The 17,100-nt window shown below is 40.6% G+C and overlaps 1 protein-coding gene across 1 annotated transcript in view; it reads left to right on the forward strand.

The window, feature by feature from the left end:
• UNC79 (unc-79 homolog, NALCN channel complex subunit) overlaps positions 1-17,100 on the forward strand; it is a 280,737-nt gene that overhangs the window by 186,853 nt on the left and 76,784 nt on the right. Inside the window, exons 29-32 of the mRNA XM_055555941.1 lie at positions 3,146-3,328; positions 3,891-4,053; positions 6,559-6,708; positions 7,291-8,508. Of these exons, the coding sequence (XP_055411916.1) occupies positions 3,146-3,328; positions 3,891-4,053; positions 6,559-6,708; positions 7,291-8,508 (1,714 nt within the window). The remainder of the gene's footprint in view (positions 1-3,145; positions 3,329-3,890; positions 4,054-6,558; positions 6,709-7,290; positions 8,509-17,100) is intronic.

The following is a 17,100-nucleotide window of genomic DNA, read 5'->3' on the forward strand; positions in this document are numbered from 1 at the left end:
AGTTGTGGCACACGGGCTTAGCCACTCCTTGACACGTGAGGTCATCCTGGGCCAGGGATCGAACCTGTGTCCCCTGCATTGGCAGACAGATTCTTAACCGCTAGACCATCAGGGAAGTCCGAAACTTAGCATTTCAGTCATTTTTCAAATGTAGTATTCAGTTGCAGTAAGTATATTCACATTCTTATGTAACCATCCCCACTTTCATCTCTAAAACTTTTTCATCATCCTAAACTGAAACTCTATTCATTAAATATTAAAGGAGTGTGGAATTTTTGTTTGTAGGTTTTTTTTTTTAATCCTTTCTCTTTTTTGGTTTCAAGTGGAGACTTGAGTTAATCATTCAACTTACTTCGTATCATGTTATCATCATTGGCATTTTTCATGTTTCTTTGCTACTCCTAACTGCTGTGTTATATACCATGGTGTATATTTCTCATGACTTAACTATCCATTCCCTCAGTAATGGACACTCATATTGCTCCCAACTCCTCACCCTTTCACACAGATCAGCAGTAACCATTCTGTACAGTCGAGTGTTAGTTGCTCAGTCGTGTCTGACTCTGCAACCCCATGGACTGTAGCCCACCAGGCTCCTCTGTCCATGGAATTCTCCAGGCAAGAATACTGGAGTGGGTAGCCATTCCCTTCTCCAGGGGATCTTCCCAACCCAGGGATCGAACTGGGGTCTCCTGCATTGCAGGCAGATTCTTTACTGTCTGAGCCATCAGGGAAACCCCAACCATTCTGTACATGCAGCCCTATTCAACAATGTGAGAATTCTTTTGGGATATGGATCCAGGGGCAGAATTAATAGATCATCGGATATACATGGACTTCCTGGGTGGTTCAGAAGGTAAAGAATCTGTCTGCAACGCAGGAGACCCAGGCTCAATCCCTGGGCATCCCTCAGATGCTCTGGAGAAGGGAATGGCTACCCATTCCAGTAGTGTTGCCTGGAGAATCCCATGGACAGAGGAGTCTGGAGGGCTCTAGTCCATGGGTCACAAAGAGTCAGACATGACTGAGTGCCTTTCAGACTTTAGGTGTATATATATGCCTAATTTGACCAGTGCCACAAATCTAACTTTCCAAAACGGCTGCCCTAATCTGCAAAGAGTGTAGAACTTGGGGCTAGAGAGAAATGGATATGAATTTCAGCTCTGCCACTGTTATTAAAACTGTTACGGCCTTAAGCATCCTTGCTTCTTTGCTCATTGGTAATAGATTTTTTGGGGAAAGACTAGAGACAACATACTGAAAGACAGGCACCTTCATCAGTGCCTGTCGCATGGAAAGAACTCATGATCGTAGTTGTTACCATTTAGCTCAAACAGATCGTTGATACAGTGAACACGGAGAAGCAATGTGGGAGCGATTTGCATGTCTCCTGCTGGTGCTGATAACTAGATGAATCATCACTAATACTCAGCTGTCTGTGATAGAGACAGAAGACGCCACTTCAGATAGCAAACTTCACTACCCTTCCTCCCTCACTTCTCTCTTTCTATGTTCACATTATGTATATTTACTTTCAAACTATAAGCAAAAAAATTAAAATGTAAATCTCTAGGAAACCCATGACAAAATAAGTTACTAACATTTTGGTATATGCTGATGGCTCCAGGTTTACATACATTCCTATATACACGCATACATACATAGGTGTGTGCATGTATGGTTAGCTTTCAATTTACCATCTGTGTGATAAGTAGGATAAAAATCTAGGCTGCCCTCCCCTAGCACGTTCTATAACTCATGTAGTTACAAGGTCATTATTAGGGGTAGTGTTACTTGCTCAGTCATTTCTGACTCTTTGTGACCCCATGGACTGTAGCCTGTTGGGTTCCATGTCCATGAAATTCTCCAGGTAAGAATACTAGAGAGGCTAGCCATTCCCTTCTTCAAGGGAACTTCTCAATCCAGGGATTGAGCCCAGGTCTCCTGCATTGCAGGCAGATTCTTTACCATTTGAGCTACAGAGAAGCTCTAATAAAAGCTGTGTGCTTTTTCCTGCTTCTGAATACATGTTGCTGTATTGCTCTTGTCCTCGACTATCTGATATATATATACATATGTGCCTGAATGTGTGCATGTATATGCATATATACGTATATACATACTTATGTCTGGGCTTCCCTGGTGGCTCAGTTGGTAAAGAATCTCCTGCAATGCAGGAGACCTGGGTTTGATCCCTGGGTCAAAAAGATCCCCTGGAGAAGAAAATTGTAACCCACTCCAGTATACTTGCCTGGGAAGTTCCGTGTCTCTTTTAAGCCTAAAATTTGTTATGAAGCTCATATCATGTAAATAAATTTGTACAGTATTCCATTTAATGTCTATAGAGTATTCTGTTGTTATATAAACAATCTTTTGCTTTACTAATTCCATATTGTTAAATATGGAGGTCATTTGCAATTTGGAGTGGCTATAATGCTGGGTATCTTTATGCATACATCTGGAAATGCCTGTCTGATTTATTTCCTTAGGATATGTTTAATTGCTATTTAGAGGCTATGTGCTTTTTCCTACTTCTGAATACATGTTGCTAAACTGCTCTCCTGAAACATTTGAGAAATACTCTTGCCAGTGGTGTCTGAGAATGCCTGTTTTCCCACATAATTACCAACTCTACATGCTTTCATTGATTCTAGGTAATAGTTTAATATGACTTCCCGGGTGGCCTAGTGGTAAAGAATCCACCTGTGTGCTGGGTTGGGAAGATCCCCTGCAGGAGAGCACGGCAACCTGCTCCAGTATTCTTGCCTAGAAAATCCCATGGATGGAGGAGCCTGACTGGCTATAGTTCATGGACTCTCAAAGAGTTGGACACGACTGAAGTGACTTAGCATGCACACAATAATTTAATAGGACATTTTCAAAGAGGACATTTATTTTCAGCATTTAATTAAGTAGATAAATAATTAGACAATTAAGTAGATAAAATGAAGTTACAAGTTTTTAAATTTCTTGTGAGGTTGGACTTTTGTCCCTTTATGGATACTGGCCATTATTAATAATATTTTGTGAGATACATGTTAAATATTTTGCTCATGTTTTGATGGTTCAAAGTTTTCCTTTTGGCTTATAACTATCCTTTATAGTTTTCTTTTCCTTCAGTTGTTAAATTTTTTTCCTGTTTCAGGTTATGGACTATAACATTAATTTGGGAAAACACCTTCTTCCCTTGGTGGTTCAGGTGCTCAAATACTGCTCTTGTCCTCAACTCCGGCATTATTTCCAACAGCCACCTCGTTGTTCCCTCTGGTCCCTAAAGCCTCACATCCGGCAGATGTGGTTGAAGGCCTTGCTTGTCATTCTTTACAAGGTGAGTTGCTGTAGTCAATCTTTTTTTGGGTGGAACAATTCTTTTAGAGAGAACATTTACGAGATCTAAGCTCAAAATTTTGTAAGATAGTAATTTGACCTTCAGAAGATTGATGATGTACAATTAGTATTCAGAAGTGAAGAACTTTTGGAACGAAAATAGAAATGTAGACCATGCCAGTATATACTCTAAAATGTTTAAAGCCAAATATGATGAACATGGATCCATAATCTCTGTTTATGCTCAGAACCTCATATTTTATCTATGTATTAATTACTACATCAGAAAACAAGAAAACTATTTAAAATTGTACTCCTACATTATGTTTATGCCAGCTCATTTTCTTGAAATGAATTAAAACTTACAAACTGGCATGCATTGCCATCCATAATTTGGTGGAAGAGGGTGGGGATACAATCCCTTGTTCAAATAAGACCATGGTAAGAATTGACGTTTCTGCTTACCCAGAAGAGACTGAGAAAAATAGCTAGCAAGATCAAGTGGAAAAACTTACCCTTGAAAATAACTGTTTATATTTTTCTCCCTCCATTTCATTGAGCAGTATCCATACCGAGACTGTGATATCAGCAAGGTCCTTCTGCATCTGATTCACATAACAGTCAATACACTCAATGCACAGTATCATAGCTGCAAGCCCCATGCCGCGGCAGGACCTTTGTACAGTGACAACAGTAACATAAGCAGATACAGCGAAAAAGAAAAAGGTACTTTACATATCTCAATTCTATCCCAAACTCAGCTTGCATACGTAATACGTTTCTGGACAATGTTTTCCTTAGACCGTAGAGGAGCACCCCCAGGTACTATTCTGCAGTAAAAAAAAAAAAATGACCTACTGCTTCATTAATTCTCCAAATTTCCCATGAATGTTGTTGCTTTCCTTTTTTTAAAATGAGCACTCAAGAGAAATAATTGATATGCTTCTAAATCCCCTTTCATGAGAAATCATGTTTTGCAAAAAAAAAAGAAAAATTGTCTGCTGTCTGGTTAAGGAGACTTTGTAAGCCTTTTCCTTTATGTTGGAAACATCTTGCTTTGGGCTGTGAAATGATTCTTGGTTGGTACTCAGTGGTGCCATGATCCTGTCCAACTCTGGTTTGCTTCTGACCTTGAGATTAGATTTGAATGGAGTCTAAATGTGTTGAAGTGGTCTTTCTTAGCCTCCTTATTCAATAAGAATTAAAGACAAATGAAATCAAATATTTTGCATAGGTTTAAATTATTTCTAGTATCAATACTTTTTTGTATTGATAGCTTTTCTACAAAGGAGGCAGCAGAATGAAACTTTAGCTAGAGTAAACTTCCAGCCTGGACATTTTCAGGTGAGAACTGCAGAGCCAAGATGTGTGTTTTTTGTGTCTGTTTCAGGGTGACTAGACTCATGAATGATGACATCATCTCATCCAGTCCTGGGAGAAAGCCAAGTGCCCCATGACTCTTAGTAGTGTTCATAGATTCCTTTTTGGTAGAACTGCTCTGCAGATGTCTGAATAGGATGGACTGGAGCCAGTGTTCTATTGTTCATTTATTACCAAAAAGTTCAAGACTCTAGGTTGGCTAGAGATGGGACTGAGAGAAAGTTCTTTAAGTTCTGATACCATTCAGATCCTTCCTGAAGAATATCTTGTCTACCATCTTAGGTCCTAGTTTCTGGGAAATTGGACAGACTCAGTTAAACTATAAATGTCATCAGTGTGGGCTCAGTACCTGGGCCAATCCCAGATGAACATTTCTGGGTGAGAGGAGCCATGCTGAAGTCTTCCTGTCACTCTCATTCAATTCATTTTGAGAATTATCATTGATACAAAGTTATGTAAGGGAAGTTGCATAACTCTTGCTCCAAAAAAGCTGTATTTTTCAAAGGAGAGTATTTTAAAAAACGAAATAAATAAAACAGAATGTTGTATTGACAGGCTTCCTCATCATTGCAGAAGTTCACTGGGAGTTTTGTATCCATTTTGATCATTAACGCTTATTTTTTTTTTATTTGACCCAAAAGATTATTTTGATTACTTTGTCCAGCATCTGCTGTTCAAATTTCATTTACTTATAGAATCTTGTGTTTCAAGACAGAATCGGTCCTTAAAACTTAACTCTAAGCTTGTACTCCCCTTATACTCAGAGAATCTTAAATAATCACAATCACACCTGAACCTCATTTTCTCATACATGTAGATATAAATATAGGCCAAACACTGTGATTTCAATGATGTTGAACTTGAATAGTAGGTTAATTCCATTCACGTGGTGTTAATGCGTTTTTGCAGCCTTTTCTCTTGCTATTTTGTACATGGCTTTGATCTTTTCAAAAGATGAAAGAAGAAAATTTATTAAGGGAATTTTGTGGGTTGCAATATAACAACATTTTCCTCATTAATGTGCTTTGGGGTTTCTCTTTGATTTAAAAGTGGCCAAATGGGGGTAGAAAAGGACACAGAAACAAGCTTGCTAGGACTCTAAGTGACCAGTTTGTTTATGGAGCCTCAGGACCATAACAGTCAAAGATTCTTTCTGGGATTCATAAAAGCGGCCCATGGCAAACTAGAGAAGAGCCTTACTTTAGTGGGGAGATGTTATTTTCTGTTTTCTTTTTCCTTTGTTTACTCTTTCAGTCCATAATCATTTGTGAAGCTTTTGAGATGACCAGCGGCTTTTCTAAGCTTTTTCTGTGTGTCACGTGTTTCATTATCAAGTGTAGAGTACAGTATTTTGCATTCACAAAGTATAAGGTGCATGTACTGTTAGGCTGTGTCTATGCCAGTTCTCAGATCCCAGGAAGGCATGTATTTGTGGAAGGGGCAAGATCTACTCATTGTGTTTAATTTTCTTTTGCCAAATTACACTGAAAATTCACCCAAAGCAGGCACGTTTCAGGAGTGTCCCAGACTCCTGACATGTATTGGTTATCTGGTTGTTAAGTGCATTGAAAAGGCTCCCCATGAAGGCTCTATTGGAATATTGAGATGCCTCTTTTGAAAATGCTGCCCTTTGTGACATGGAAATTGAGGGGCAAACTTATAACAGTTTGTTCTGCTCAACTTATGAATAATTTGACACCTGAGTTAAATGCCCAGCTGGGCTAGACTTGGGCTGGTGTAGGAACCACCCCAGACTGTGTTCCATGATGCTTTCGTTGAAATGCTTGTGTAGACACAGCCTAAGAGAGAATAACCTCTTAAGTGTAATTTTGACTTTCTCTCCCCAATTAGAAGAAGATAGTGTTTTTGATGAATCTGATATTCATGATACACCTACTGGACCCTGCAATAAAGAGTCTCAAACTTTTTTTGCAAGATTGAAAAGGATAGGCGGCAGCAAAATGGTGAAATATCAGCCGGTTGAGATGAATGTTCAGAGAAGTATGAATTTTTTCCTCTTAGTAATTTTATGCAGAAATGTTGTACTCTACCATTTGTTTGGGGTGAAATCTTAATTTTATTATGTTACTACACATTTTAATACTGTTGATTTTATATATATGTATGCATAACCAGTATATATATATACACACTTATATATATACGTGAATTGACAGATACATCATTAACGTCATGATTGTCTTAGAGGGCCATTGCTTGATTTGATTTGTTGCGAAATGTTTGCTTCCCTTCCACACAATTTGAATACAGTTTTCTAGACTGACCTCAGCCAAAAGCGATCCCCTCTCCAGCACACAAATGAATAGAGCTGAGGGATTATCCTGAAGCCTGATTTTGGAAATAAGATCTTAAACTGCCATTTGGGGGTTCTTTCATTCCAAAGTTTTCTGGTTTTTGAAATTAGAATGAACCTGATGAAAACTTGGTCAGAAAGTCAGTTTTCCCTTTTGGTGGACCTGGGGTTGTGATTATTATTGATGCCAATTGTATGCCCAAGTATGAGGGGAAAAGAAAGTTGAAATCTCCAAGTAAAATAGTACTAGCCTTTTCTGTTTTAATCAGGTGAAATAGAGCTGGCTGAATATAGAGACACGAGTGCATTACAAGACAACATCCTACACTGTGTGAGAGAAGAAAGCATTCAGAAGAAAAAGCTGCGCTCTCTAAAACAAAAATCTCTTGATATAGGAAACGCAGACTCCCTCTTATTTACATTAGACGAGCACCGTAGGAAGTCCTGCATAGACCGCTGTGACATAGACAAGCCTTCTGCCCAAGCTGCTTATTTTATGCAAAGACAGCACGACCACGGACGATCTAGACAGAATTCTGCCACGAGGCCCGACAATGCCGACATCCCCGAGAACCTAGCTGTGGAAGGTTTCCAGGAATCTCGGAGGCCGGTGATACCAGAAGTTAGGTTAAATTGCATGGAGGCATTTGAGGTGAAAGTTGATTCCCCAATGAAGCCTGCCCCCAAAGAGGATTTAGATCTGATTGACTTGTCCTCAGATTCAACATCTGGGCCTGAGAAACGCTCTATGCTCTCAACGTCGGATAGTGACTCTCTTGTGTTTGAACCTCTTCCCCCTCTGCGAATAGTAGAGAGTGATGAAGAGGAGACCATGGACCAAGGGATTGAGGGTGCCTCTGGTCAGAATGCTGCCTCTTCTCCCTCTGTCCCCAGACACCCCTCTGTCCTCAGCCTCAGTACAACGCCCCTCGTGCAAGTAAGCGTGGAGGATTGTTCCAAAGACTTTTCTTCTAAGGACTCAGGAAATAACCAGTCTGCGGGTGACAAGGATGCCTCTCTCATAGCTCTGGAAGACCCCACAGACTCTGAAGAGTTAGTCAAGCCCGAGGAGCTGCAAGAGTTTTCCTCTGGCAGCCCACTCACGCTGAAGCAAAAACGAGACCTCCTTCAGAAGTCATTTGCCCTCCCCGAGACGTCTCTGGACGATAACACTGAGCCCAGCACCGAGGAGGAGAAGCCTGGTGGGCTGATGCCAAGTTTAGGGGCAAAAACTGTCCTCCTCAAGGTCCCTGAAGATTCGGAGAATCCAATGGAGGGTGAGAAGCCCGACGCCATCGCTGAATCAGACACAGAACAGAACCCCGAGAGGAAGGCAGAGGAGGAGGGAGCTGAGGAGTCGGAATTTAAGATTCAGATTGTCCCCCGGCAGAGGAAACAGAGGAAGATTGCGGTCAGTGCCATCCAGAGAGAGTACCTTGACATTTCCTTCAACATTCTAGACAAACTGGGTGATCAGAAAGATCCAGGTGAGCGCCTCCTTCTTTCTCCCAGCCTATGTTCAAGTGTGTGCTTCTTACTTGTGAGGGTCTTGGCACTGAGTATGCATCAGACTCTCAGCCTTAAAATGTCAGGGGATGACGCTATCATTGCTTCATTATCGCTCTGAACCCTTCCTGCTTACTGCAGCGGGTTGGATTCAGATGTGGTTCTGTTGGCTCCATAAATGTTTTGATATTGGTTGTTCCTCAACTCTACAATTAATTCTTGATCACTCTTGACAACAAGAGGCAATGATAAATTAATATCAAGACATTCCAAATACCATTTTTGTTTTCTTCAAACAACAAAAGTCATTAATTGAACTCTTTTTGCTTTCTTTATTTCCTTGCTATATACTTCAGTGAATTATGATACAGACCAAAGGAGGAACAAACAGGAAGGGGTAAAATAAAGCAAAGAGTACTTGGAATGATTGAGAATTGATTGTATAATCATTTAGGGTCTATAGCTGATTACATATTCTAACCAAATATCAGCAGCCTGGCATGGTGTACCCTTGGGAACCAAAATGAGCCCAGTTACATCCCAGTCTAATCCATGGTCACCAGTTGATGGTGAAGCTGCCAGAGAACAAGAACTTCCTGCCTCAAATGCCATGACTTGTGTTTCCTTGGAGGCACTGATTCTAAGAGGGATTAACTTGAAAAAGTGACAAGCTGATAGTCCACCTCATCCTAAAAACACAGTCCTCTGCTCTGTTATCATAATACTGATCAGAATGTTTCTTAATTTCTCAGCTCATATCTTCATAAAAAATAGAATGGGAATCTTCAGAAAAAATAGGAATTGGTCTGGGATGGTTATTTTAGGAGATTCATAGACTGAAAGACATTGGGCACTGACAGAAATCTTGGGGACCTCTAGTCACCGCTCATTTCCTACGAGAGGACACTGACAGTGAGGAGGTGATGTGCCCTGCTCTGGGCCATACATTACTCTCTCTCTACTGCACAGCAAAAGCAGCTCCCAAGAGAATAGGCTCGGCCTTTATATTTGCCCCAGGCATTTCCTGAGGTTTCCAGCAGCTGTCTGCCTCATAAGACAGAGCTGTGTAATCTCAAAGGTGCCCTGTAAAAATCTGTTGAATGAACATGAATGTAGTTGGAAAAGGTCATGCTCCAGTAAGGCAGCGGGGGAAGAAAAAGATTCTCATGATAACAAGAAAGCTTAAGAGTGTTTCTAAGGAAACTGGGACACCTTTTTATTATTTGGAGCCAAGAAAATTTTTGCATGTAGATGGAGGAAAGCACTGACCTATTACAGAAACTATGGAGGTCTGTAGGGGGATATATAAGGAACCTTATAATCTCAGAGAAGGCAATGGCAACCCACTCCAGTACTCTTGCCTGGAAAATCCCATGGACGGAGGAGCCTGGTAGGCTGCAGTCCATGGGGTCGCGAAGAATCGGACACGACTGAGGGACTTCATTTTCACTTTTCACTTTTATGCATTGGAGAAGGAAATGGCAACCCACTCCAGTGTGCTTGCCTGGAGAATCCAGGACGGTGGAGCCTGGTGGGCTGCTGTCTATGGGGTCACACAGAGTTGGACATGACTGAAGTGACTTAGCAGCAGTAGCAGCAGCAGCATAAGGTCTATGAGGGCATGGCAACACTCCAGTATTGTTGCCTGGAGAATCCCCATGGACAGAGGAGCCTGGCGGTCTACAGTCCGTGGGGTCACAAAGAGTTGGACACAACTGAGTGATTAAACACATAAGGTCTATAGATGGGTATATAAGAAACCATTTAAGGTCTATAGGGTGGGTATATAAGAAACTATATGAGGTCTCCTCGGTGGGTGTATATGATACATAGGTTGTATGTAGGTTGCCTTATGTGTGTTTGCATATGTCTGTGTGTTGCCTTCTTTATTCATCCTTAGGTCAGATTGTTCCCCAGGCTGCCAGGGAGGAGATTGGTATTATATTAATATATTTGTTACCAGAATAAGAAGGAAAGTATCTGACAATTATGATGACATGTATTTAGTTTTCATAGTATAGATTATCAGATCAAATCAGTCGCTCAGTCGTGTCCGACTCTTTGTGACCCCATGAATCGCAGCATGCCAGGCCTCCCTGTCCATCACTAACTCCCGGAGTTCACTGAGACTTACATCCATCAAGTCAGTGATGCCATCCAGCCATCTCATCCTCTGTCGTCCCCTTCTCCTCTTGCCCCCAATCCCTCCCAGCATCAGAGTCTTTTCCAATGAGTCAACTCTTCACATGAGGCGGCCAAAGTATTGTGGAGTTTCAGCTTTAGGATCATTCCTTCCAAAGAAATCCCAGGGCTGATCTCCTTCAGAATGGACTGGTTGGATCTCCTTGCAGTCCAAGGGACTCTCAAGAGTCTTCTCCAACACCACAGTTCAAAAGCGTCAATTCTTCGGCACTCAGCCTTCTTCACAGTCCAACTCTCACATCCATACATGATCACAGGAAAAACCATAGCCTTGACTAGACAGACCTTTGTTGGCAAAGTAATGTCTCTGCTTTTGAATATGCTATCTAGGTTGGTCATAACTTTCCTTCCAAGGAGTAAGCATCTTTTAATTTCATGGCTGCAGTCACCATCTGTAGTGATTTTGGAGCCCAGAAAAATGAAGTCTGACACTGTTTCCACTGTTTCCCCATCTATTTCCCATGAAGGGATGGGACCGGATGCCATGATCTTCGTTTTCTGAATGTTGAGCTTTAAGCCAACTTTTTCACTCTCCACTTTCACTTTCATCAAGAGGCTTTTGAGTTCCTCTTCACTTTCTGCCATAAGGGTGGTGTCATCGGCATATCTGAGGTTATTGATACTTCTCCCGGCAATCTTGATTCCAGCTTGTGCTTCTTCCAGTCCAGCGTTTCTCATGATGTACTCTGCATATAAGTCAAATAAACAGGGTGACAATATACAGCCTTGACGTACTCCTTTTCCTATTTGGAACCAGTCTGTTGTTCCATGTCCAGTTCTAACTGTTGCTTCCTGACCTGCATACAGATTTCTCAAGAGGCAGATCAGGTGGTCTGGTATTCCCATCTCTTTCAGAATTTTCCACAGTTTATTGTGGATTATAGTATAGATTATACTATCATAGTAATTTTATATCTGTATAGTGTCCCACGTGCCACAGACATACAGATCAGCCCTTCCTTGCTGGGGGTTGGAAAGAGGCTCACGTGCTTAGAGTAAGACTCAGGCTCCCCAGAGTGTCTTGCCACTATCAGTGGTAGTCAAGGGAGACCAGACTCACAGCCTTCCCGTTGCAAATCACCTTGAGGCTATCAGGTCTCACGGCATTGTGTACTTTCCCTCTGTTCATGTCAGTCCCTGCAGGAAGCCCCAGATCTCCCTTTTTCTCTCTCACTCCAGTTTCCATGAGGCCTTGCGCATGTCCTGTCCAGCACCTTTCTTCCATCTTATCCCAACTCCTGAAACTTTTCCTCCATTAGAAATGCATCATGTTTCATGAGCAAAATCCATTGATGCTCTCTCCACTGTTTCCTTTACCTTCCTAGTCAAAGGAAAGTCCAGCTCTTCCCTGAAGATACTATGTCCTTAGGCTAGGGCCAAGGTGTGGACACCTTCCTTGCTCATCGTTTCCCCTTTCAGACTATTTCCACGGTGTCTCTAAAAACACTCAGCTCTGAATCTTACATTATTTACCCCTGACTTTCTCATTGATTGACAATTTTAACACTGGGCTCATTTTTACTCTTTCCTAAACTCTTCCTGTCTTAATTCTCATTGATTTCAATATTAGTACAGATACTACAGAGTCTTAGTACAGTGTCTTCTGACACTCTGGCTTCTCAGCTCCTTGAATTCATCTTCTCCAGAGACTGTTTTTCATCTTCCACTGTTGCTCATTTACTCATCCCCATGCTCATATCACAGAACTTGTTATTATCAGTCACTGCAGACTGTCCATGATGTCAGTCCAATGTCTCCCGTTCTCTGATCGTCATTTCCTCTCTCTCTGGATAGCACTGTATCGATCCTGTTGCCGTTCACTATCCCTCCCCTACTTCATGTCTTTTCTTCTCGAGTTGATTATTATAATCCCTCCCTGCCTCCATCATCCCCGACCTTTGCTTTTTTCAGACTTGCTTGGCTAAACACAACCCTTGTCAAATCTGTCTTTGCATCTACCAGCACCTATCAGATGATGAGCGTGACTGGAGAAAAGCATGTAACAGAATTGACTGATCTCATTTTAAATTCATGACTACAAGCATCAACTAGGTCCTTCAAGCTGCTCGGCAATCGCACCGTGTATCCCTCGTCCATTTACATTTTCATCCTGCTGACTATTTCATAGCTACTTTTCCGTTCAAGCTTTCGATGTCTCTTCCTGTTTGACCTAATCAGGAGAGATTTCCACATCTTCCTCCGATGTTATCTGCCTCCCTTCTGTCATCTGCACTCATACACCTGGCCTTCCTAGCTATAGGTGAACTGTGTTTTGGTCTGAAGTCAGCCTTTCCGTGTGTGGACGCAATTCCATCTCTCTTACTTACTCAAGAATGTAGGCCTGGAAATTCTCCCCTGTTGCTCTTCCCTTAGATTTTTCTAAGATACATTTGACTTGAGAATTACAAACATCATCTCATTTATCTCTCTTAATAAAAGCTCCTGATCCCAATTCTCCCAATTGTTATTTCATTTTGCTTCCTCCCTTTTAGCAAAACTTTCCCCCCCTTTTTTACTGAAGTAAAATTGATACACAATATTATATTAATTTCAGGTATACAACATACCATTTGACATTTACATAGTACTTTACAAAATGATCACCATGATAAGTTTAGTTACCATCTGTCACCATTTACAGTAAGACAATATTGTTGACTATATTCCCTATTCTGTATATTATCCTGTGACTCATTTTATCACTGAAGTCTGTGCCTCTTAATCCTCTTTACTTATTTTGTCCATACCTCCATCCCCCTCCTCTCTGACAACCACCAGTTTGTTCCCTGTATCTGTGAACCTGTTTCTGTTGTATTTGTTTTTAAGAGTCCACATATAGGTGAAATCATATAGTATTTGTCTTTCTCTGTCTGATTTACTTCACTTAGCATAATACTCTGAGTCAGTGTGAGTGAAAGTTGCTCAGTCGTGTCCGGCTCTTTGCAAACCCATGGACTGTAGCCCTCCAGGCTCCTCTGTCCATGGAATTCTTCAGGCAAGAATACCGGAGTAGGTTATTTATTTCTCCAGGGGATCTGCCCCACCCAGGGATTGAACCCCAGTCTCCTGCATTGCAGGCAGACTGTTTACCATCTGAGCCGCCAGGGAAGTCCCATAATACCCTCTAGGTTTTAACAATACTTTTAAAGGAGTTATCTATAATATCACTATCTCCAGTTTAATTCCTATGAAGCTTCCAGAGTTCAGTCAAATGTCACTTGTCAAGGTCGCCTGTGGCCTCCACTGCTAAATCCAATGGTCAGTTCTTAGATTTTAACTTCTGACTCAGTAGTTCACAAAGTTTCTCACGCTCATTTCACTTGGCTTTTGGATACACATTCTCTTGGTTTTCTGCATATTCAGTGGTCATTCCTTCTCAATCTGTTTTTTCGATTCCTCCTTATCACCCTAATGAGGGAATCGCCTAGGATCTTTGTCCTTGGTCCTTTTCTCAGTTCTGTCTACACTGGTATTGGTGATCTCATCTAGTTTTGGCAATCTCATCTAGTCTTATGGTTTTCCATATTTTCTGTATGCTGAGACAACTCCATTAGGTACCTGCTGCTGGAATAATGCTGCGTAACAAATAATCATACAAATACCAGCAACATTTAACAATAAGCATTTCTTCAATTCAAGGGCTATTGAGTATCTGTGGATCAGCTAACCTAAGCCAGACTGGGTGGCCAGCCTCCTCCTGGGACCCTTGAAGGCTGGAAATATTTTTCTTATGGTAATGGAAGAGGCTTCAGAGCAAGCCCAATTGCATAAGAGCTCTCTAAACCTTTGATTGTACTATCCCTGCACACATTCCATGAGTCAAAGAAAATTGCCTGGAAGGACCAAAGTCAAGAGGAGAAATATATTCTGCCTCTTCAATGAGAGGAACTTCTAAGTTACAGGGCAGAGGTCATCGACTCAGAGAGGAGTGAAGAATTGGGGCCGTATCTGCCAAATATTGCATGAGACATACTCATACTCAAAAACTGATCTGGTGTTTATCTAAAATTAAATTTTAACTGGGTGTCCTCTCTTATCTGGCCACCTTAATCTACCTTGTAAAGTCTACCCAGAATCTGGCCCTTTCTCACTGTCTCCCCTGCTACCACCTTGGTCTGAGCCATTAACATCTCTTATCAGGATCAACTGCTATAGCTTCCCAACTGGGCTCCTGCCTTCTTCCCTTATTGCCTTCGTATCTTCTCAACACAGCAACCACAGTGATCCTTAAAAACATGAAATCTCATGTTTTTACTCTGTTTTTACAGAGTAAAAAGTAATTTTTTTACCTTTACTCTGCTTCAAATCCTCCATTGGCTCTCATTTCTATCATAGTAGAAATTCAAGTCCTTTAAATGGCTGGAATCTTATGTGCCTAGTTCTCATTAGTTCTCTGACTTCATTTTTGCATGATTCTCTCCATATTTCTTCTATTCAGCCCCAGTGGCTCCTGCCATTTATTGAACATTCCTTTTATTTTCCTATCTTGAGGCTTTTACACTGGCTGATCCCTCAGCCTGAAACTGTCTTCTCTAGATATCTGAGACTGCCTGGCTCTTTCATTTTGCTTAATTCTCTGATCAAACATCAGGTTCCCAATGAGGCCTCAACCATGCCCTTCCATCCCTACCTGGCATCTTAGAATCACTTTCTCTTCTACAAAGACTTACTCTCCTAACATATAATAATTTATTTTCTTTTATATGTGGTAATTATTGTCTGTTTTCCCCACTAAAATGAAAGTTCCAAAGGCAAGGAATTTTCTATGGTTTGTTCTTTGATTATATCCCAAGTGCCTAGTAGAGTGCTGGCAAATTGATGAATGAATGAATCAAGAATATGATATTTTATTCACATCAGTATGAAAAATTGAATAGAAAAATTTTCAGCTAAGTGTATAGCTCTATTCAAATATTTGTTGTCAAATTATACATAGATGGAAGGCTTCATAAAAGCCTTAAGAGGACTGACTTTTTGGTCAGTCCCATAATGATTTAAGACTGAGCAAAAATTTCCTGGCTCAAAGAATCTTCATACACTAATGATTATTAATAACTGTCTTACGGTAATGACACTTCTTTGAAATTAAAGATACCAATGATTTTAATAAGCATATCCAAACTCTAGAAGTCTCAATAATATATCAAAGAATTCTTGCCTTTAAGCTTTCTCATTCTGCATCACTGGTAAAATTATTATGCTGTGTGTATGTGTGCTCAATTGTGTCCAAATCTTTGTGACCCCATGGACTGTAGCCTGCCAGGCTCCTCTGTGCATGGAATTTTCCAGGCAAGAATACTTGAGTGGTTTGCCATTTCCTTCTCCAGGAGATCTTCCTGATCCAGGGATTGAACCCATATCTCTTGCATCTTCTGCATCAGCAGGCAGATTCTTTACCCCTGTGCCACCTGGGAAGCTACTCTTACTATTATTATTTATGGCATGGTAGCAGCAAATATAAAACAGAGACAAATAAGAGTAAGAGAGGTAATTGTGCTTGTTTTTAACTAGTGGTTTGTGGAGAATACCTAGGAGAAAAACCATAATCTAATCTTCAATATCTTAATGACTAAGGAATTTAAAATGAGTAGTAATTTTATACTTTATTAGGAGAGTTTGGGAAACATTGTAACAATTATACTTTTTTGTTATCAAGGAATTTCTTATCTGACAATCATATCTATTCAGAAAGACCTCTGAGAATGAAAAATAGAGGTTCCCAAATCAACGCTTAAAAGCCTTTCTCCTTGGCCCCCACCTAGGATGTATTTTACTTTCATTTCCTACAGTTTAATACTCACCCAATCGAACAGCGTCTGCATGCTTACATTGTATGCGTGTGTGAATGTGTGGTGACTTGCTCTGGGGCAAGAACAAACAATTGATAATATATTGCAGAGGAGGAGACAGTTGTCATGAAGCTTATGAATTTGAGGTCTTTTAGGGTGGACATGTTGTAATCATGGAAACCCTAGTGGTAATTCCAGACTGCTCATTGAGTTCAATATATAGAGAGTATTGCTTAAGATGGCAAGGAGGCTTGTAAAGAATTTTAGGGGTTTGCTGTCAAAAACTATTGAACTTTTCAAAAACTTAAAGAATCATCTTCACCTAGAATAATGTGGGACAGCTTGTTTCTCATTATGCACAGATGAAAAAGACAGTATTTTTTTGCAGAAAATATTTCAGGTTAGATGCATTTGTCAATAGCAGAAACAAATGATGCAGTCTGTTTCTTGCTCAACTAATAAAATAGAATAGAATAAAATTTTATTTTCTAACAAAATAGAAGAATCTGAGTTACTAGTAAGTAATTATTCCGACTTAGACACAGTCCCTGTTCTTAAATTACTTATGGTTTAGCAGAGGTT

The sequence above is a fragment of the Bubalus kerabau genome, chromosome 19, assembly GCF_029407905.1.
Source record: "Bubalus kerabau isolate K-KA32 ecotype Philippines breed swamp buffalo chromosome 19, PCC_UOA_SB_1v2, whole genome shotgun sequence".
In the NCBI taxonomy this organism is placed as follows: Eukaryota; Metazoa; Chordata; class Mammalia; order Artiodactyla; family Bovidae; genus Bubalus; species Bubalus kerabau.